The sequence below is a fragment of the Trichoderma asperellum genome, chromosome 2 (genome assembly GCF_020647865.1).
Source record: "Trichoderma asperellum chromosome 2, complete sequence".
NCBI classification, from domain to species: domain Eukaryota; kingdom Fungi; phylum Ascomycota; class Sordariomycetes; order Hypocreales; family Hypocreaceae; genus Trichoderma; species Trichoderma asperellum.
Window position 1 is genome coordinate 5,562,140 of NC_089416.1, and position 20,224 is coordinate 5,582,363.

At 50.4% G+C, this 20,224-nt stretch overlaps 6 protein-coding genes across 6 annotated transcripts; 4 read left to right on the forward strand and 2 right to left on the reverse strand.

Annotated features, from left to right (window-relative positions):
• The first annotated feature begins 164 nt into the window (after positions 1 to 164).
• TrAFT101_004138 (uncharacterized protein) lies at positions 165 to 4,693 on the forward strand. Its single transcript, XM_066127080.1, has 8 exons — positions 165 to 508; positions 586 to 783; positions 836 to 1,014; positions 1,076 to 1,245; positions 1,328 to 2,655; positions 2,730 to 3,201; positions 3,262 to 4,062; positions 4,146 to 4,693. The coding sequence occupies exons 1-6, from the start codon at positions 428 to 430 to the stop codon at positions 2,772 to 2,774; spliced, it is 2,001 nt and encodes a 666-aa protein (XP_065983188.1). The 5' UTR covers positions 165 to 427; the 3' UTR covers positions 2,775 to 3,201; positions 3,262 to 4,062; positions 4,146 to 4,693.
• Positions 4,694 to 5,357: 664 nt separating this feature from the next.
• On the reverse strand, positions 5,358 to 5,963 carry TrAFT101_004139 (uncharacterized protein; the record flags this gene model as incomplete). Its single annotated transcript, XM_066127081.1, has 3 exons — positions 5,358 to 5,457; positions 5,509 to 5,573; positions 5,892 to 5,963. The coding sequence occupies 3 exons, from the start codon at positions 5,961 to 5,963 to the stop codon at positions 5,358 to 5,360; spliced, it is 237 nt and encodes a 78-aa protein (XP_065983189.1).
• Positions 5,964 to 6,947: 984 nt separating this feature from the next.
• TrAFT101_004140 (uncharacterized protein) lies at positions 6,948 to 9,769 on the forward strand. The gene is made up of 2 exons (XM_024905734.2): positions 6,948 to 7,178; positions 7,411 to 9,769. The coding sequence occupies exon 2, from the start codon at positions 7,459 to 7,461 to the stop codon at positions 8,530 to 8,532; it is 1,074 nt and encodes a 357-aa protein (XP_024766082.1). The 5' UTR covers positions 6,948 to 7,178; positions 7,411 to 7,458; the 3' UTR covers positions 8,533 to 9,769.
• A 1,188-nt stretch (positions 9,770 to 10,957) lies between these two features.
• Positions 10,958 to 11,458, reverse strand: TrAFT101_004141 (uncharacterized protein; the record flags this gene model as incomplete). Its single annotated transcript, XM_024903006.2, has 1 exon — positions 10,958 to 11,458. The coding sequence occupies one exon, from the start codon at positions 11,456 to 11,458 to the stop codon at positions 10,958 to 10,960; it is 501 nt and encodes a 166-aa protein (XP_024766081.1).
• A 2,681-nt stretch (positions 11,459 to 14,139) lies between these two features.
• TrAFT101_004142 (uncharacterized protein) lies at positions 14,140 to 16,835 on the forward strand. The gene is made up of 4 exons (XM_066127082.1): positions 14,140 to 14,623; positions 14,828 to 15,031; positions 15,097 to 15,148; positions 15,230 to 16,835. The coding sequence occupies exons 1-4, from the start codon at positions 14,360 to 14,362 to the stop codon at positions 16,543 to 16,545; spliced, it is 1,836 nt and encodes a 611-aa protein (XP_065983190.1). The 5' UTR covers positions 14,140 to 14,359; the 3' UTR covers positions 16,546 to 16,835.
• A 632-nt stretch (positions 16,836 to 17,467) lies between these two features.
• On the forward strand, positions 17,468 to 20,043 carry TrAFT101_004143 (uncharacterized protein). The gene is made up of 2 exons (XM_024907256.2): positions 17,468 to 17,632; positions 17,700 to 20,043. The coding sequence occupies exon 2, from the start codon at positions 18,056 to 18,058 to the stop codon at positions 19,910 to 19,912; it is 1,857 nt and encodes a 618-aa protein (XP_024766079.1). The 5' UTR covers positions 17,468 to 17,632; positions 17,700 to 18,055; the 3' UTR covers positions 19,913 to 20,043.
• Positions 20,044 to 20,224: the final 181 nt, after the last annotated feature.

The following is a 20,224-nucleotide window of genomic DNA, read 5'->3' on the forward strand; positions in this document are numbered from 1 at the left end:
AGCAGCGTCCGTTGCTGCTGATCGAGGCGCGGGTTAGCGTCGTGTTTCAGCGCGCGTTGCCTCAAACTTCAGTGCTAGACGCCGCCACGCAGAGCTCAGGCAGCAGGAAGCTAGCGGGTGGCGGGGCTACGTGTAACAGAGGCGAATGTACATGCATGGCCAGTAAAATCTTAGCCTCTGCTATTGCTCTGAGCGCGCAGCCGTCGAGAATCAGCCTCGTCCTGTCGACAGCTTGGGCAGGAATTGCACAGAATGGTATCCGAGACAAGCTTGATATATCGGTGACCTATAGACGGCAGGCGGGGTTGATGTGCAGCCGCCTTTAGGGGGCGTGAAAAAAAATTGAAGAGAGACGTGGATCTCGAGTAGAGTGTATGAGATTCACCAGCCTCGTCTTTTCAACGATTCGCGTCCCAGGCTTAGAGATATGAGAGTCCTATGCGTGGCTGAGAAGCCATCCATCTCCAAGGCCGTGGCCGGCCATCTCTCTGGAGGATCCTTTTCAACAGTGCGTACATTGTAGCTCCAAGAACCGCTGCTCTGCCGTGATTTTTATGGACTAGACTAACGCAAAGGCAACGCCAGCATAACACGCGGAACAAGTTTATCAAGAATTACTCGTTTGATTTTGACTTTGGCCAGCCATGGGGAAGCTCATCCGTCACCATGACCTGCGTTACGGGTCATCTCACCAATGTTGAGTTCACCAACGAGTACAACAACTGGAGTCACCCGCCCCCAGAATCGCTCTTCACGGCACCAATTGTGAAGAATGTCCATGATGTGGGTAATGCCAGTACTGTGAAACGGGTTATAAATACTGACCATTGAACAGGATAAAAAAGACATCGCCAAGAATATAGCAGACCAAGCTAAATATGCTCGTCTGCTGGTCATATGGACTGATTGTGATCGAGAAGGAGAACATATCGGACAGGAGATTGTCGACGCAGCAAAAGTGGGCAACGCTGCGATCCAAGTGAAGCGTGCCAGATTCAGCAATGTGGAACGAGCGTAAGCATTCGTGAAACGCCATCAATGTTGACATGACGTATGCTAACGCTTTGCTTCTTAGACATGTGTTATCAGCAGCCAGACGACTTGTCGAATTGGACGAGAAGCAAGTCAATGCCGTTTCAGCAAGAATCGAGCTGGACCTTCGAATTGGATACGCGTTTACGCGATTCATAACAAATAACCTTAAGCATCTAGGTGGACCTCTGGCAGATCTGGTTCTGAGTTATGGTAATAGCCGACATCCATCCCTCTCCCTATCCCTATCCATCATAATAATATCTATGATCTTGGGGCTAAAGCAGCTGCATAGGGTCTTGTCAATTTCCAACTCTGGGATTTGTGGTGGACCGATATTTTCGCGTCAAGAATTTCGTCCCTGAGCCGTTCTGGGGCATCTCGTTGACACATAACAAAGAGGGGAAGCAAGTTCGCTTTTCCTGGGCTAGGAATCGTCTCTTTGACAGAATGACAACTGTATTACTATACGAGAGATGTCTCGACGCAAAGAAAGCAAAGGTCACAAAGGTGCAAGAAAAGCCGACTCGAAAATTCAAGCCATTGCCTCTCACCACTGTTGAGCTTCAAAAGGCAGCGACTCGTTTACTGCGAATGTCTGGTCAGCAGGCCATGACAATAGCAGAAGGCCTCTACAACAAGGGATTCATCAGCTATCCGAGAACAGAAACCGATCGTTTCGACAAGGGCATGAATCTGAGAGCTCTCGTTCAAAAACAGACTACAGACCAACGTTGGGGTCCTTTTGCCCAGGGACTCGTCAACGGCGGCTTCCAACAACCAAGGGAGGGAAAACACGACGACAAGGCCCATCCGCCCATCCATCCTATTGCGCATGTAGCTCCATCTGCATTGACCTACGACGAAGGACGCTTATACGAGTATGTAACGCGTCGGTTTCTTGCGTGCTGCTCCGAGGATGCCAAAGGAATGGCAACCGACATTGAGCTACAGTTTGGAGACGAGTTTTTCAGTACAAGAGGAGTCATTGTACTTGAAAGGAATTATTTGGACGTCTACGTGTACGAAAACTGGAACAATACCACTGAGTTACCGAAATTTACTGTTGGGGAACAATTCGAGCCCACAGAGGCGATGATGACAGAAGGCAAGACGTCAGCGCCAAACTATCTTACCGAAGCAGACCTGATTGCGCTCATGGACGCCAACGGCATCGGAACCGATGCCACAATGGCGGAGCACATACAAAAGATCCAGGACCGAGAATACGTAGCAACAATAACGAGGGGAAACGACGCAGCCGAACAAGGAGGAGACGACGAAGAAGCAAATGGAGCCCCGGCTGCACGAGGCGGGGGCCGCGGTCGAGGAAGAGGAGGTCGAGGCCGCGGAGCAGGAGGCGGCTCAGCAAGAGGAGGGGGACGAGGAAGTGGACTCAAGGTCTTCGTGCCAACGCAGCTTGGCGTAGCCCTTATCCTGGGCTTCGACCGGATGAGCTTCGAAATGAGCCTTGGCAAGCCGTTTCTGCGCAAGGAAATGGAGCTTCAGATGAAGGCCATTGGTGAGGGGAGCACGACGCGCCGGGCAGTTCTCGACCGGAGTATTGCGCAGTACAAGCAGGTGTTTTTGCAGTCACAAGAACAAGTGGGAGTCCTTAAGCAGGTAAGCAAAAACAAAAAAAAACCAATGCTCTTTGGAAGTATAACTGTTTAATAACGTTTACATATAATATCTAGGCGTGCCGCGAGTTTGTCTTTGGCCAGAGGCCAGGAGGAGCATAGTTGTCATGACTCATATAGCTTACAAGTCTTATTTCATTGCATGGCGAGCATGTCCTTTTTTTCTTTGGGTAGGGTAATGCCATATACATACTAACAGCCCCTTTTACCATATAACTCGTTCGATGTACATTACAATTCTCGATCTCGATAATTCAGGGGGGGTATACAAACCCTATTCCCCATCATGATGCCGCGCACAAAAAATGAAAATAGGTATTCCATTTCCTTGCTTTGACACGGCAGCGCGTCATCTACGCTTCTCCCTATCGACACTAGGCCATATACATATAAATAGATGCCATTTTCAATTTTAGAACCTACCAAGGTTCTCATGGGCGACACCATCCAGGAGGAGGAGGGGTGTGTGCTTATTGCACAGCGTAGCCGCCGATCACTAAAGGAAAACCGTCGTCGTACCTGTTCATCTGTACGTCATTTCCCGAAAAGAAGACTACTTTTCAGCACAAGTAAAATAACTCCACACAAGGGGGAATTCGTTATACGGAAATGGGGGCTTTAGCCCTCAAATTCCAATAATTACAATGCATGTGGGATGAAAAAAAAAAGTGGATGAGATACTAAATCGCTCTTATCGCTAAATGGATCCGTTTTCGAGAAAATGCCCGCGGGTCCAAGTTTCGGCGTGGCTGACACGCCTCCACACCACACCTCTGAACTGAGCCCGTGGCTCAACTAACACCACTGCTAACTCGTCGCTAATTCACCCAGATACCACATACACAACCAATATCTGGCCGGATGGGGGGTCACATGGGGCTTTGCGAGAGAGCGACTTGCCTGGACGGGGGTTGCCAATCAGCTTATCTATTGAGCGCAACGTGATGGTTGCACAGCATTCCCTCGTTTAAGAGGCGCTGGCAGGGAAGAGGAGAATGCCTGGCTGTGACAAGACACAGTATCGAGTACAGTATGCGAACTTGGGGGGAATGGGAGATGCGATAAGGTCACTCGCTGGTGTTCAGTGGCAGCTCATCTTGGATATGTCTGCAAACAACTCGGTGACGGGTTGAAACAGAGTCCGCCGCCGCATAATGTCCTGCGAACCATTTACAACGGTCATGGAACATGGCCCCTTGGTATTACCGCGCATACGTCTTTTTCTACATACACCCATGGATGCCCAGTATTGATCTATCCCACGCATCCGCACATATACATATACATAGACGTAGGTACGGACAGGTACGGCAGTTGCTTGGTTCCATAAATTGCTCCCGCCTGGTCCGGTGATTGATACAGAGGTCACACACGCAGTGATTTGAGACTGGTGAATTTCTTCGCGTCCAACTTGACTTGATTTGTGGGCTCCTTGGTGAAGATCAGATCGGCTGATTTGCTTGCTTGTCGCAGCGCATCCCGTCAATCCGACCATCTGCGCCGTCGGGCTGCCCCGATTGGCTGCCTTGGGCCTTGGTAAAAGGCGCATTTAGGATGTTCATGTATGGGATTTGGGACGGCATATTGGGCTGGCGTTTCTGTTGGGTGTGCGCGCCGTCAAAGTTGGCGCCGAGCATTGGGCGTGTAAGTCAAGTGAACGCCCCCTTTCGCGGATACGGATGCGCGCTCTGCAGTGCACGACGTCGGATCTCTCTCGCGCATGAAGTAGCCAGCAGCTTTGCTACTTTGCCCATTAGCCGTGTTTTGTGCATTGGCGGCATGAACTCGTTTGCGCCGCGGGAGAGCTGAGACGGTTTGACACGCGAGTAAGTGCGCTTCGTAGCTTCTCCAGGCTATCCCACGGCGGCGGGGGGAGAGGCGGCCTTGTTTCAACGCTTCGGCTTCCTAGCCTGCCCACTCGGGCTATCGGGTCTGCCCACGGCTCTCCGTGGTCTTTCTTTCAGCGTCATGGCACGATGGTTTGATGTGGATTCGACTCCGTACTAGACGGACGGTTCCTCACCAAAGCCGACAGAGACGGAGCCTCGAGCTACTCTAGCCTGGCCAGCTAACGGCACGCCCCCGCTCACTACAGAGGAGGCTGTTTGTTGGCGCGCGATGTCGATTTCCCGCGACGGGGTTGTTGATGCTTATCGCGATGGAAATTGGCGCAGGTTGCTCTCGCCTACACCCGGGGACAAAGCCCTAGAATCAGGGCTTTGTGATATTCTGGTTTGTGCGTACGCAGCATGTCATGATGGGGCCGGTCAGATGCCATACTGCTATGCTGTATCATATCATGACGCTGTCTGCTGACGTGCGAAGCCGTGCTTTGATGCTGGGTATGGAGTAGAGTAGGAATCATCCGCCTGGCGGGGCGTCTTGGAGCAGGTACCTTGTCGGCAATAGCTGCGCGCTGAGTTGCTGTTACGTCCTCTGAATCAACATTTCACAAGTTAATTCTGTGCCCTCTCACAAAACAGAATCGTCAACGACAATTGCCGAGTTGCCCAAACCATCGCTCGCGGCGCAAACCACCGGGTTTGTTGGACGGGGATGAGGTTCTGATATCGTCGAATGAGAGCCTGCCCGCGATGAATGTGCGCGCTAGCTGGTTCCCCAGACTCGGGCCAGGGGATGGGTCCTCTGTAGCTCCACGGTAATGTTTAGGAACGTCTCAAGGCCTTAGATGGACGCTGGCCTTGCACGTTGCCTAGGCTGTTGGCCGAAATGGCCCGAACCAGTCCTCCCCGCCAAAAGGATGGCGCGACGACTGGCCGCGGGGCTGGAGAGGGTTATCCTAATGGTTACGACGGAGCATATGCGACTCACTTACTCGTTGGCGGTTTGCCCAGGCAAGGTCAACCTGGACGGTGTGTAGATGAATGGCATGTAGGCAGACTATGTACCAGTACGAGGAGGCATGTTGGCATGTAGAGGCATGTAAGGAATACATGAACCAAAGCCCTGTCTGGCGCTTTAGCGATGCAGGAGAGAAGAGGCAGCAGTCAGCTCAATATTACGAGTATTGGTGCAGGTACATGTAAGGAAGGCAGAAGTCAGCGGACATGTCGTTTGTCTGCAGCAGGTATCGCGCATGTACCGCTGGGGGAGGATGCGATCTCCGGTGTCGCTGATGAATGGTGCGCCGTTAGTGTTTATACGAGAGAAATGAGTGTAATATGAATCATCGCCGATGTTGTAGGTGCACACTCAGACCTGTATATTGCCAACTGTTTCCTGCTCTGTGCCTTCTTGGGCGCCATTAATAGCATTGCGTTGTGGGTTCATCTTCCTGTGCCAGCAAGTTATTAATTACCTTATACATGCTGCAACCTCATACCCATACAGACGTATCAAAGACACCATCTACATCTACTCGTGTGCATCAACGCTCAACCGGCTCCAGTTGCAAAACGTCCACCATATTCCATTACCAACCAAAAGCAATCCCTCTCGCTTGGCGCACAGCGCACTTGCTCTCTCTCTTCCCTGCCTGGCCCCAAAAAGAACGACGCCAAAGTATCACCCTGCCTTGACAGATAGTCGCATTGGGCTCCGGGACGCCGTGCCGCGCAGCGTATCAGCGCCGATTCCTGCTGAGGCTGGGGCCGAGTCCCCATACGGTAGGCACATCTCGTCTCTGCTACTCCGTATCAGTCCAGTTGTTTGTTGTCCCGACATGCGCCGTGCTTTAGCTCTTCCTTTCATCCATTCATTCGTGCATCATAATCTCGTCAAGGCAGCAAGACAAAGGAAGGGGGTCTCCTGTTTTTCTGCTGCTGCATCCGTCTCATACTGTACCTAGAAAGACACGGACACACGTACTGGCTGTATACGCCGCTAAGTTGGAGCAATATTAACAGCACTGGATGGCTTCGAAATTGTGTGCGTCAACGCCCTAACCACTCTTGCCAGAAGTCATGGGAACCAGCCAGCTGGAGGTACAAGCAAGTACTGCCCAGTACCAGCAGCCCTGAGCCACAGGCTCGCTCAGCAGGCATCGCTACCGCCACACCCCCTCCCTTTAAAACAACAGAGCCGCCCCGGTTTTTTTTTAGAAGGGGGGGGGCGCCCGGCTTGGATTTTAGCAGGTCCCTCCAGGTCCTCTCCAGGTCCCCCCAGGGCTGCAAGCGTCAAGCACCGCCAGTGCATCCTGTGCAGTTGCCGGGGCGTGGCACTAGCAATCGCGGCCTTGCCACACGTCGCCTTGGATTTCGTGCCTGCGCATGTACGAAGTACAGAAGCGAAGTACACACGGCCTTCATAATCGCATCACGCCCGGCCGATTCCTCTTCGCTTCTTCCCTTCCTCCCTCAAAGCAATCACAACAACACAAATCCGTGCAAACGATTCACATCGGGAATCAGCTGTCACAGTCTCGATCGTCGCGTCAGCCCCTGCCAGCGAAGCCCTTTTCCATCGCCTGTGCCCTTCATCTGCCAGCAGACTCCGGCTCTGGCACATCAAGGTCAACACCGCTGTCACTGGATTTTGCTCCTTTTGGTACGTACTCCGCCGCGACCCCTGGCAGTGACTCAACCCCTTTGCCAGCAAAACTTGCATTACGGCTGGCCGGAGCATCACCGCCTCTTGCTTGCTTGCTTGCTGCTTGCCTGCATGCCTTTTCCATCCTGTTGTGTTGTTCCTTTTTATGGGGGATCCCGTTCTTTGCATGCGCCAGCTGTTTTCCAGGGGAAAGTACATATACTGACCAGAGCCGCGTCCCTTGCCGCAGACTTAGAGCTTCTAAGCATCTCTTGCAATTCCGGTATCAGAAAGAAACATGGCTTCTTTGGCGACTGCTGCTCGTGATATCCCCCAGGCCTCCTTGAGCCGAGACAACTTAACTGCTGTAGCGGCTCGGAGCGATCCTGCGATGACTGTGACACGATCTCGGGACCTCCCGACCCCTCCAAACTCCATCTCTCCCTCCTTGCCGGCCCACGGCCTCAAGGCCCAGCTCCAGAAGGCCAAGCTCGAGGCCATCGACTCTGACTTGGACCTCCATGACAATGTCAGCAGCCACGGGAGATCGCTGTCTCCGGCGCTCGAATCGGCAGGCGCCATCACCAGCTCCATGCTGGCCAAGTACCACCTGCCAGAGATCCTGCTGAACCACGGCCCTCTGGCCATCCGCCACATCATGGGATATCTTACCACATCAGTTCCTGGATTCTCTGGTATCCCGCCGACCAAGGCGCGAAGGGTAGTTGTCGGGGCGTTGGAAGGACGCGGGGGCGAAGGCAGAGGAGTCGATGGAGACGTGGTCTTCGAGAAGGTGGGATGGGGACGATGGGATGCGCGCCGACGTGGACAAGCTGCCCGACTTCGTCAAGCAACTCCGCCCAGCGGCCCATCCTCGTACACCGCTGGAATCCCTATTTCCAGGGCCAGCGGCCGGGGCTTGAGCCTGAGCAGGGCGAGGCTGAACGCTGCCGGATCCAGCGGCGGCGAATCGGTGCAGTTCTCCCACGATGACCACTTTGACATCTCCATGATGGAGCACGAGGCCGATAAGATGTCCATGGATGACTCTGCGTCGGCTTCATGCTCCGAGGCGCCGGATGATGATATCGCTATGAATGATGACCCAGAGGACGTCACGGACGACGAGGACTGGGCTGCCGTTGGGGCCGCTGCCCTGCGGGCCGACTCCTACCCAAACATGGCTTCCGCGTTTGAGCCCGGTCTATCCTCCAACACTTACTCTGGCGGCGGGATGCGCACTTTCCCCTCCAACTTTAGGGGCGTGGCGAATCCCCCCCAAGTCAAGATTGACTATTCTGCGTTCCCTGCCACTTCTGATGCGCAGGAGCGCGAGGCTGTCGAAGCCCTTCTTCGACTAGGTTCTGTATAATACTACCAACTGCATGCATGGCGTTTTGCTTATTTTATTTCCTTTGGGTGGGTACTACGGCTTTGCTTCTTTGGGTTTCCGCGGTGGGAGGGTTTAACTTGGTTCTGGATGGACTGGTTGGCTGGACCATGGAATACGTGTCACACATGGTCGGGGCGGCGTCCCGGATCAAACCCTTTCATGCTGATGATGACATGCTTGTTCTGCGCGCATTGATTTTTTCTGGACCCTTTTACTTTCGATACTCCGCACGCGGCATTGTTTCTTTTTTTGCGTTTTGGCCCCTCGCTTTTCCCCCTCTAAACTTGGGGAATCATTCTATTGTTCCCACCTACCTAGAGGGATGGGGAAACACTTGGGCAGCTCGCATATCTCAATGCGACCCTAGCTTATATTGGGCTTTGGATGAAACTCTCAAAAGAGGTGGGAAAATGGACCGGCCGATCTCAGTGTTGATCGCTGATGGATTCTTTCTACCTCGCTTTTGACAACTAATGCCCCGTCATGCATGTCGAACAATTGTGTCTTGATGCTTTGTGGCACAAACCCGCATACTGGAAAACTCTTATACCCTCGTCTCACGACGAAACTTTTAAGGTTGTCCTACAATTGGATGGCCTCCCCCGGAAACAATGTCCTTCATCGGCTTTTCTATAACGGTTTATTTTCTTGCACATACGCAGCTTTGTTTTTCATTCTATTTTGAAACTCCAAAAATCCTTATAATAAAGCGCTTCTCTGAACGCGCCTGGTTTTTTTCAACACCACCCACGGAGGAATTTCAAACCTGCTATAGCTGCCCAAAGGCGGCATTTTAGGCTCGATCTGCAACACTTCTCCACTTCAGATGCTTTTTTTTATTACACTCCCTTGCTTGATGTTGCACAAGAGGAGAGGGGACTGGTTGGTTATTATAGACATAGGATTGGGATCATGGCTGTGGAAGACTGGTAGCCAATATGATTTAGGCAGGTAAGAGATTATATATAACGCGCAAAGCAGAAAAAAAGAGAAGAAAGGAGGCAAGAGGAAAGCAGAGGCGACAAAGCTTTTAATGCTTCTCTCTTTTAAACTACTGTCAGAGGAGGAGGATGGACTGAAGGTAGATGAAGAAACAAAAAAAAATCTTCAAAATAATGGAGGGCTGGCATTACCAAATAGCTTCCTGGTCTCATTACGAGACTCGGTTATCATACAATGGAAGTATTAATCATTTCCTCCAAAGCTTGGATATTCCCATGTGGCATGTTAATTGTTTGTGATTGTGCGTTGTATGTGTAAAGGATCGATTTTATTGGTTTACCTGCTGTGTAGCTCAACGGTGGGGAGTTTTCGTCTTTGCCATGCATCGCACAATGCCGGCTAGCAGAGGCATAGAGATAATAAACCGTGTTGTTGTTAGTGGCAAGCGCTTCTATGCAGCACTTATATGCGTGGCTTTCTGCAGGGCGCTGGGGCTGGATAATAATAAGCCCTTCTTAGTTTGCCGGCATATGCTAGAGATGCTCGCTGAGTTGTCAATACAAGTGCGGCTACGATTTACGCATGGCATCGAAGATCATTGAGGAGCGTGGCTAGTGAGGGCGCCATGGGCGTTGATCGGGCGGCGAGCGAGACCTTGAGGGTGTGTTTCGAAGTGTGGGCATGAGCATGGAATTGGAGAGTACCTAAAACACAAGAGGCCAAGACTGTATTGTGGAGAAGAATATGGCCGTACATGTATAAAAGGTAATTATATTATAAAATATAGCATGTGTGTTGTGTTTTGTGTGCGTTTTGTTGAGAGAGGAGATAGGGTCTTGGGTGCCAAATTGTGCAATGTTGGAAATCCTTCAAGACCAGCATATTAACTTGACAACACTAATAATCTTCATCTACCCTGTACTAGTATTATGGAAGAAACGAGATGATAAATAGAGAAGGGCGGGAAGGAACAAGGTGTTTAAAAATGGATAAGGTGCTTGGCGAGCGAATATCCCGTCGCCAAGGCACTATTATGTTTGTGATATCCATATTCCTACACGAGGCAGTAAGTTGCGCTACGAGCGAAGTTAACAGGTGGCAAAACGAGGTAATAAACGATGATGCCTTCTATTCATTATATTACAGAAGTTAAAAAAAAAAAAAAAATCACTGATGAGGAATCGTTTCGAACTTCTTGGCTTTTTCTTTAAACCTTTACCCCGTGGGAATAAAAGCTTATGCTTACTGGGATCATTTTATCTGATCCTCCAGTCTCCTTTTTTCCTAAAACCACGTGTTGCTTGGCAATCGTGCAAAGAATATGAGTGTCTGATTAATAAGAACTGATACATGCATGAAAAGATGGGAACTTGTGATTTGAACTTTTGACTTGAATTGCACTGCCACCACCTGCTCTGAGGAAGCCGTCTTGGCCATGTATGATGCAAGGGAGAAAAGCTTACTACCACGCAAGAATTTGCACTGTAAATGTTGCGTCAAGCAATAGTGGCGTCTTGGCAAATTGGGGGAAGTTTTGTTTTGTTTTTCCATTATCAATATAGCTTGCTTGGTGGATGTGCCCAGACTGAATGGCTGGTCTTGGCGAAAGGGGGAAGGGGGGAAATATTGGGTATGCTGGAAATCGAATTGCCATTTTATCCCTAGTAGTATCTGGCCAAGATATCTGCTTCCGGGCTACTGGCGGTGGATGGAAGGCTGTGTAAGTGGCCTCGGGGGCATATTTGAGGGCCCGAGGGAAATGCTGGATTGATGAGTTTGACACCTGTTGGTTGGTGGACGTAGGGATAGTCAAAGATGATGATGCTTTGAACTTTACGTAAGGAGGAGAAGAATGCCCTATGCTGATAATCTCTTTGCGTATTGTAAAATCAACACATGCTGCCTTTACACGCGTGAAAATGTCATTGCCTGTAAGTGAGTGGTATGAAATAGTAATTAGCATTTACGTAGTGGTGAGTAGATGACAAGGTATGTAGATAACGATAAAGTCGGGATTCAATAGTGTATGCCTTGGTCGCTCTCTTCCCAGGCGATTTGCCCTAATCGGGAAAGAGAGTCGAAAAGCACACACGCAGACTAAACAGGCCCTTATTCCCGCCTGCCGGATGCGATGGATGCTTGGGGTCGAGAACACTCAAGGCCGCCTATTGGTGTGACTCGTTCAGAGTGCGAGACTGCTTGATGCGACGGGACGTATCAGTTGGTTGGCTGTCGGATACCTACTACTACTAGCACTGATTTGGCAATGCTCGTGTTGCGAGCACGCACACGAGCATTCCGTAATACAGATGATATTGCCTGGTCCCAGCCCTACTAATGCTTCTTAAGGAAACAGCATCGGCGTGGTCGGCGCTTGTAGCGTCCGTGATGGCGCCAATGAGGGAGCTGGGCCGCGTCTGCACGACCGACGACACAGTCAATCGATTCTCCGACGATGAGGAAGAGCCCCTGGTCTGGTAGGCTATATTTCACAGCTAGATCGCAATTCGATCCAGGGCAAGCAAAGGGCCCTGGTCCACTAGCTGGTACTAGTATTGCTGCTGCTACTAGCAGTGAATACCATAAGCGAGATGTTGGGGGGGAAAAAAAAAGAGAAGAGAGAGAGAAGAAGCCACGATATTTAATGGACAGTCGCGGCACTTGGGGGCGGAACGAGCTGAATCAAGACCATGATGAGAGAACAGAAGAGAAGCAAAGCAAAGAAAGAAAGAAAAGAAAACAAAGCCACATTCCATTCGTATGACTGCACCTGACTAATTCTCCTTTGGCAAAGGCGCGAACAGCGAGCTGAGCATTGTCCCAAGGTTGAGCGAATAAGTAGATACCTACCTGCAGCATCTACACACGTGCTTCTTTTTCCGCAAGCATGGAGCATGTAGTACACCCAAAGGCCGCTGACGTGACGTGCAGTGGCCACAATGCCAAGAGAGGCGCCAGAGTAATAAGCCTCAGGTAGCCCTGACAAAACAAATTAGCATCTGCCTCGGCGCTCTTGGCTTTCTGTCTCGGCGTGCTTGGCTTTTTCTCTAATGCGGCGCTGGGCCGCGGCAGGGCGGGAAAAGCTTGATTCAAGAATGCGGGATATGCATAATGGAGTGCATCCGACTTGGCGGGTGTATGTATATACCATTACAGTAGAAAGATGGCAATGCTGGAGTGGCAACAGTTCAGTATAGCTGCAATTGTGCAATAGTATAGTGCCAATGGTATAACTCACATAATGGATATCTGAAGTGACTCATGTCTTTCATCTACCTACTCTTCTGTACTAGCAGGAATACAAGTATCTTGGCCCTCAGCAGCATGTATCAGTAAAAAGAAGAAAGGGGGTAAAACGATCAAGCAGCATCTGGGGGAGGCAGCTACGGCAACAAGAACAAATGCCGTTGGATTTGGACAGTCGTCGCAATGCTGGCCAAGGGGCACAAACACACGGCACGGAGGGCCTGATTCCGCATACAAACACGCACAAGTAGAGTATAGGCCAGCGGAGAGCTTGTTGCAAATTACTCCGTACGAACGAGAGCGAGGACAAGCACAGCCCGAGACGTATCAAATACGCGGCTTTGTCTCCTCGACGCAACAAGTGGCCGCGTGACCGCCGAACTCCGGTCGAGTCAGGGCAAATCATATCAAATCAATCAATCAATCGGCCAGTCTTTATTTGCAAAAGCATCAAAGTATGTACATACTGTGTAGGATGTAGGAGTATCAGATACCTACCTCCCTTTAACGCAAATACGTATACAAGCAGCCGCAGCATGCAGGGCGGGAGCAATATCTGCTGCTATCCGTTGGGCGGCCTCTTCCTAGACGAGAAAAACAAGGAGGCCCATCCCGTGTTATTCTTCCTGTGCCGTTTGAACCGAGTTTGTTTAACTTTTTTTTTCTTCCCTTTATGTTTTGCTTCTTTCATCCGTAATCTACAGGTAGGTCTCCGTCTGTATCACCTCAGCCTGGTCTGAAGGTTCACACACGGCATTTGTAAGAATCAAGCAGCACCGCCACGCACTACAACGAAGGCGATAATGAAGATGATGTCAAGCATAAAAAGAAGGCCAGGCGAGATAGACACACGCACACACACACACACATACACGCACACATACACATACGCATTCATAAAAGAGACAGCAGCGATGTGGACAGCGAGACGACGCCGACAATAGCTCGACGCTGCAGACATGTGCATCCTCCATCCATTTCACGTAAAAGTCGCGGCGTGAGCGGCCATCCAAAGGGACCGCCAAAGTCGCTGCTGGGGCCCTAGAGCCAATGGAAGGCGATGAGTGGGCATCGCGCCAAGGATGCCAAGTCTTGGCGTTTCTTGGCATCGTATGCGCACCTGCGCTGGGGTGGGTTTCGCCTGTTAGTGGCTACCTAAAGGGTACTTTGCGGTGCTGAGAACAGCGCGGGGGGCTGCAGCCCGACAGTATGAGATCTCCAGGTAGCCGCTAAGTTGCTTTCCATCCGATGCGCTAGCTCAGCAACGCCAAGAAATGCCAAGACCGCCAAGAATTTCCGCTTGGCCCTCTTTTGCTTGCCCAGGCCTTTGTGACGATGTAAAGGGAGCAACTGCCCCCAGAATCGCCTTCCAAGAGGCGCGAGTCTTTCCCCCCGATCATAATCCTATATTTTTAAGTGTCGTGACCTCCTCCATCTCCAGGAGAGTTAAGAAAAACACCGCCCGTTGCCTTGTGGAAGCTGCATCGCATCTCTTCGACCTTTGCAAATTCGGCCCTTCCTGCGCCAGAGTGCCTGTGGCCCCTCCCCGAAAGATCGCGGCAGCCTTTGGTTGACCTTTTTTGTTCAACTGCCCCACCATTCGACAGCCCTTCCGAAAATGTCGGCCCAGGTCCCCGAAGCCGTCCAGGCTCTGTCTCCAGGCCTCGAGAAGTCGGCATCGCCCGCAGACGCATCGTCAACCACCAGCGCCAATGGCAGCACCAGCACAGCCACCAACACCAGCATCAGCAACAATGGTGGCAGCACCTCGTCCAGTGCACAGGTTTCGCCGACGCTCGGCGACTCGCTAGACACGCCGCGAGCACTCGTCTGTCGCTGGAACCAATGTAACCAGAAGTTTACCAATGCAGAGACACTCTATGTAAGTATGAGAAGCAGAAGCAAGCAGCAGCAAGCATACGAATCACGAAGGAAGGAGGGCAGAAGAGGGAGAGGAGAGACTGCACTTACGATGGAAGAGCATCTCAATCTCAATCTCAGGGTTACCCTTCCTGGTTACAGGCTTATATAAACTCGCCCAGTGCTCTTCGCATTATGCATGCTAACCAAATCAATCGCCTTGCAGGAACACATCTGTGAGCGCCATGTTGGCCGCAAAAGCACAAACAACCTGAGCCTCACTTGCCAGTGGAACTCTTGTCGCACCACCACCGTTAAGCGTGATCACATCACTTCACATATCCGTGTTCACGTTCCGCTTAAGCCTCACAAGTGCGAATTCTGCGGCAAGTCATTCAAACGACCTCAGGACTTGAAGAAGCACGTCAAGGTATTTATCCACCCTTTGTCCGTCAATCGACTAAAGAGACTCTCCTAACATATTTGTGTCTACAGACTCATGCCGATGACTCGGTCCTTTCCAGGCCCGGCCAGGATAACCCACCAGGTATGAACTACAGACCGCAGGTGCCAAAGCGTGAGTGGCTCCTTTATAGGTTGATTTCACTCTTGTTAACCAGACCTTTAGCCCCTAGCTATTACGACCATAATGGGCAGATGCGAAGCCCTGTCCCTGGCTATCCTCAACCCGGCGGCTATTACGCTCCTCAGCCGTCGACGAATTATGGACTCTACTTTAACCAGCAGCATGTCAACACTGCACCCCGCAGTGAGCAACAGATTGGCTACACAGCTGGCTATGAACGTAAGCGCACGTTCGATGTGGTTGACGACTTTTTCGGCAGCGCCAAACGCCACCAGGTCGACCCGACCTCGTATGCCCAAATCGGCCGCTCCCTGCTCCCTCTCCACGGCGCGCTGGCCATGTCCAACGGACCCATGACTGCCACGGAACCATATCTTGCCCAGCCAGCCGGCCATGCTGTGGTCCACGCTGCCCCTGTACCCAGCCAGAACCCTTTGGCGCAGCAGTACTACCTGCCTATGCCTAATGCGAGGACGCAAAAAGATCTCATCCAGATCGACCATCTCCTAGGTCAGATGCAAGACACCATTTACGAGAACGCTGCCCATGCTACTGCCGGAATTCACCCCCATGACGGCCAATTTGCTAGATACCGCAGCACCCCATCACCTCCCACCCTTCACCGAGGCCCGGCTGGCATGCATGTCGGCACTGATGGCTACCAGCCTGTCTCGGCGGCTAACATGGCCTCACCGCTGACTGCCATCTCATCCAACGGCACTCCGGCAGTGACACCACCCTCCAGTGCCATGTCCTATTCCTCTGGCCATTCACCAAGCCCCTCGGCCTCTTCAGGATTCTCGCCGCAATCTCGCCACAGTTCGACTGTCTCATCAGTCATGTACCCCAGCCTCCCCACCAGTCTGCCTACCGTCAGCCATGGATTTGGCCAGTCTACTACGGCAACTCTGGGTCCTAGCTTTGACGCTGGCGAGCGCCGTCGCTACTCTGGCGGTATGCTCCAACGGGCTCGTGCCGCACCGCCGTCACCGCCGCTACAGTCCTCTGGCGAGGCGAACGGCGCAACGACTCCTAAAGCAAGCGAGTCTGCGCCATCGATCGGGTCTCCATCTTCTGATTCATCAGATGTCAGTGACGGTACTCGTGAGCGAGAAGAGCAATATGAAAGATGGGTCGAAAATATGCGGGTGATTGAGGCCCTTCGCGACTACATCCGAGGACGCCTGGAGCGCAGAGACTATGTAGATGAGTATCCCAACATTGGTAGAATCCGCAAGGATGTCGACGCCATGGACCTTGACGGCAAGTCCAGGAACCCACTTACCAATGAACGCCCCCAGTCTAAGGAGAGCAACTCTCTGTATCCCATCCTTCCCCTTCCCGGAACCAGATCATGATCTGCGTGCGTTTCACGTGGGAAAATTTTGCTTTGATTGGTTTTCTTTTCAATTTCTTGTTATATATCATGTTGGCAAACTTGATGGATCAAAATGATGCGCTGCGATGGTCATGGCACTTGGCGTAGGTGTAGCTGGGTTTTTTTGCTCTATGTTCCAAATCAATGTATGATTCATACTGGGAGAAAGGTAGTTTTTCTTTTGTTTTCCTTCTGTATATAATATACATACATACAAAAAAAAAAGGGGATATGTGCTGCAGCTCAGCTCCGGCCTCAATACAATTTACCATTCAAACCAAGCTAATAGAATCAAGAGTGGGTGATCATGGTCTGCGTACCTTTTGGACCCCTAACAGTAGTCAAGGGCGCATAAATTCCCGTGCTGGACACTAATTTCTATAAGAGAAATATACTCACAGTTTGCGACACCGACATCTAATAGATGGGTTGGAAGTTCCGGGCCCAAAGTTTCGTTGACATGGGTTCCAGACATGGTACTTTTACACGACTCGTGCTCCTGCAAGCAAGTCTTGACCAAAGGGCTGATGAACGCAAAAATGCCTCTGGGCCGTCGTCACTTGGCAATTGTGGTGTGGTACATACATTTCCGGAAAGGGCAACGGGAGACCTTAGGTATGTGTATTGTTAAGTCTTTCATGGACCATCTGTCAGGAATACCTAGGTATGTAGGTGAGGTAGTTACCAAGGGTCTCTTCACAGTGATATCTCGATATCATCCTCGGAAGATGAGCTAACAAATTGTACGTGTGAAAGTGGATTATCTATAGAATTAGATGTCCCGTAGAATATTCTATAGCATTTAGATTATGCTACCACACCAACATCCAGGTTGTCGAAGATATAGTAAGACATCATCATTCTGCAGAGGTAACAGCCTCGTGAACCTGCCCCTCGCCTAGCGGCATTTCAGAAGGAATTTAGGCCTGGCCAACGCTCAAGCCTCCCAGAGATGGCAACGGCAAAACCATGACAGTCATCACAAAGATCCATTTGCAAGCAGAATCGAACGTCTTTGATCAGAGTTTACATAGTGAGACTATGGGGCTGTCGCACAGCTGGCACATGTTAGTCGATCTGCTGCTATATACTTGTATATTCTTACTACCGTTGGTGCCTAATCACTACATGCAGTTGTAATTGGCAGAGTCAGCCTTGCCGTGAACCTTACTACCTGGCACCAAGACCTGTAATGCTGTTAGAACCGGGACGATTCAAAGCGCCTTTCGCACACTTCTTCTTTCTTCTTCTTCTTCTTCTTTGGAGCCAGATACTAATTTAATTGATCGCTCATCGCTTCCGTTGCATCATTACTCAGAAAACTCACTGATGTTGCGCACAACGTACTTGTAGCAGGTAAATCAGTCTTGGATTCAGGTATTACAGCCAGGCTGGTACCATTCGATCACTAGAAAACGAGCAGCACTTGGCAAGACTCATGAGACCATAGTTTACATATTTTTACTGGAAGCCGCCAATACGGAGTGATAATGGGAGATCTCAACACAAATGCTGCAGCCAGTTCTGCATATCCCGGGCCATGTCTTCCAACGCCAAATCACATACGTCTCGTCTCTCTCCAGCCGGGAAGCGATAACTCAATTATATGTGAACTTTTGATTGCTGAAGTTCATTCAAACATCTCTTATGAAGCAGTATCATATACCTGGGGAGACCCCGGTGACCGCCAAACTGTCTTTATTAAATCTCACAAGCACGAGCGACCAAGAGAATTATTTGTAACTTCTAATTGTGTCTCTGCCCTTCGTCGCTTACGATATCAAGACCGTCCACGTATTTTATGGATAGACGCTTTGAGCATTGATCAATCGAATTTGGTGGAAAGAAATCACCAAGTGTCTCTTATGGCTGCGATTTACTCCAGTGCCACAAACGTTGCCATCTACCTCGGCGAGGCTTCAGAGGACAGCGAGCAAGCGATTAACTTTATCATAGAATGCGCTACACCGTCTTCAGATACAAACTCTCTGAGCTACATAAAATCTGCGCCATTGGTTCGAGCATTAAGCAGCTTCTTCCATCGATCTTGGTTTACAAGAGTATGGGTTTTACAAGAAGCTGTACTACCAGCTACTGGCATAGCTTATTGCGGAAACAAAACACTGCCCTGGTCGACAATTAAGCATTTCAGTGGTTGGAACACAAACAACAAATGGCTACAACAGCTGCCATTTGTAGTCTCTGACCCTAAAGTCTCGCCGATAGAGCGCCAGGAACTACCGCCGATGCTTAAACTCCTTATTCAAGCAAGACATTGCGAAGCAACAGATCCCCGAGATAAGATCTATAGCATGCTATCGTTGCTGGGCACGCCAGACAAGCAATTCAGCCTCAAGCCACGATATGAAGATCCAGTTGCTAAAGTCTATACGGACTGCGCCCTTGCCCTCATGGCTGATAGCGGCTGTAATCTTCTCAGTGCTGTGCAGGGGGGTTCGACGATTGATGGTCTGCCATCATGGGTACCAGACTGGAGTGTCCAACCCAGACGCGAAATTCTTGGGACGTCTATGCGCGTAACACGAAACAGACCTTATAACTTCGAAGAGCGAGCGGGGAATCCTAAATCACCACAGGTTATCTTGGATGAACCAACTCCCGGTACGATGAAAGTATCCGCGAGATTACGTATAGCTGGCTACGCATGTGGCAAGATTACAAAAGTCGGGTCGCCATATCTCGCCGGCCAAGGCCAGTTTCCATTACATGAGTGGAAGTCTCTACTACAGGATGATGCTGTAGTTGGTAGGAGACAGGCAAACGTCGTACCTCTCAACTTCCATGGCGATGACTCAAATGAATATATTTTCCACAAAGTCATAGGCGCCGCTGGATTTGGATATGCCAGTGCAATTTTTCGATTTGTCCAGAAGGAGGCCAAAATAAAGCAAGCGCCAGAGGGCGACGTATCTGCACTGAGCTGGGAATCCAGTGTCAGGCAAATGGCTTCGGAAAGGCATTCTGCACAAGCCACTGAAGATTTTGCGTTGCCATTCACAGATATTCCATTCCATCTTGCAGCAAAGGACCAGCCTCCCAGCTACAGGGCCTATGTCCAATTTGTGTTAAAGAACTGCCACTCCCGTCGCTTTTTTATCACTGACACAGGGTACATGGGCATTGGGCCTGAAGGGGCTAAGATTGACGACAAAATCTACATTTGTGTGGGTGCTGCAATTCCATTCGCATTTAGGGACGTCGACGAGAATTGCAACGGCCAAAGTTCGAAAGTTTTCCAGTTGGTGGGAGAATGTTATACAGACGAAAAGGCGTGGAGAGACCTAGAAGACAGAATCAACTCACCTCAGTATTTTGATGTTATATAACGAAATCTAATGCCTTATCAATGTATATTATGCATAAACGATTTCAGATTCACGAATGATCAAGACAGAGTACTAAATTAGTTATACTATACTATGTAATAATCTATGCAGAACTTAACAGGTAAAAACCGGACATTTACTGTAATTCTTTTTTACCTCTTCTTGCATTGAGATCGATCCATAAGTTCAGCATCAAGACGACTGAGAACCAAATCCAGCGTGCATGCTAAGAGCCTTACTAACTGCCTACTATTCCTAGGTAATATGCCTATGCACTATGTACTGTACAGTTCAGTTTCGTATGTATGAGGG

What these genes read in the sequence shown, in the direction of transcription:
- TrAFT101_004142 (XM_066127082.1), top strand. Translation starts at nt 14,360, where the DNA reads ATGTCGGCCCAGGTCCCCGAAGCCGTCCAGGCTCTGTCTCCAGGCCTC. An exon ending in CCAATGCAGAGACACTCTAT is followed by an intron (nt 14,624 to 14,827) that starts GTAAGTATGAGA and finishes ATCGCCTTGCAG; the next exon opens with GAACACATCTGTGAGCGCCA. An exon ending in CGGCCAGGATAACCCACCAG is followed by an intron (nt 15,149 to 15,229) that starts GTATGAACTACA and finishes CCAGACCTTTAG; the next exon opens with CCCCTAGCTATTACGACCAT.
- TrAFT101_004138 (XM_066127080.1), top strand. Translation starts at nt 428, where the DNA reads ATGAGAGTCCTATGCGTGGCTGAGAAGCCATCCATCTCCAAGGCCGTG. An exon ending in CTGGAGGATCCTTTTCAACA is followed by an intron (nt 509 to 585) that starts GTGCGTACATTG and finishes AGGCAACGCCAG; the next exon opens with CATAACACGCGGAACAAGTT. An exon ending in AGATCTGGTTCTGAGTTATG is followed by an intron (nt 1,246 to 1,327) that starts GTAATAGCCGAC and finishes GCAGCTGCATAG; the next exon opens with GGTCTTGTCAATTTCCAACT.
- TrAFT101_004140 (XM_024905734.2), top strand. Translation starts at nt 7,459, where the DNA reads ATGGCTTCTTTGGCGACTGCTGCTCGTGATATCCCCCAGGCCTCCTTG.
- TrAFT101_004143 (XM_024907256.2), top strand. Translation starts at nt 18,056, where the DNA reads ATGGGAGATCTCAACACAAATGCTGCAGCCAGTTCTGCATATCCCGGG.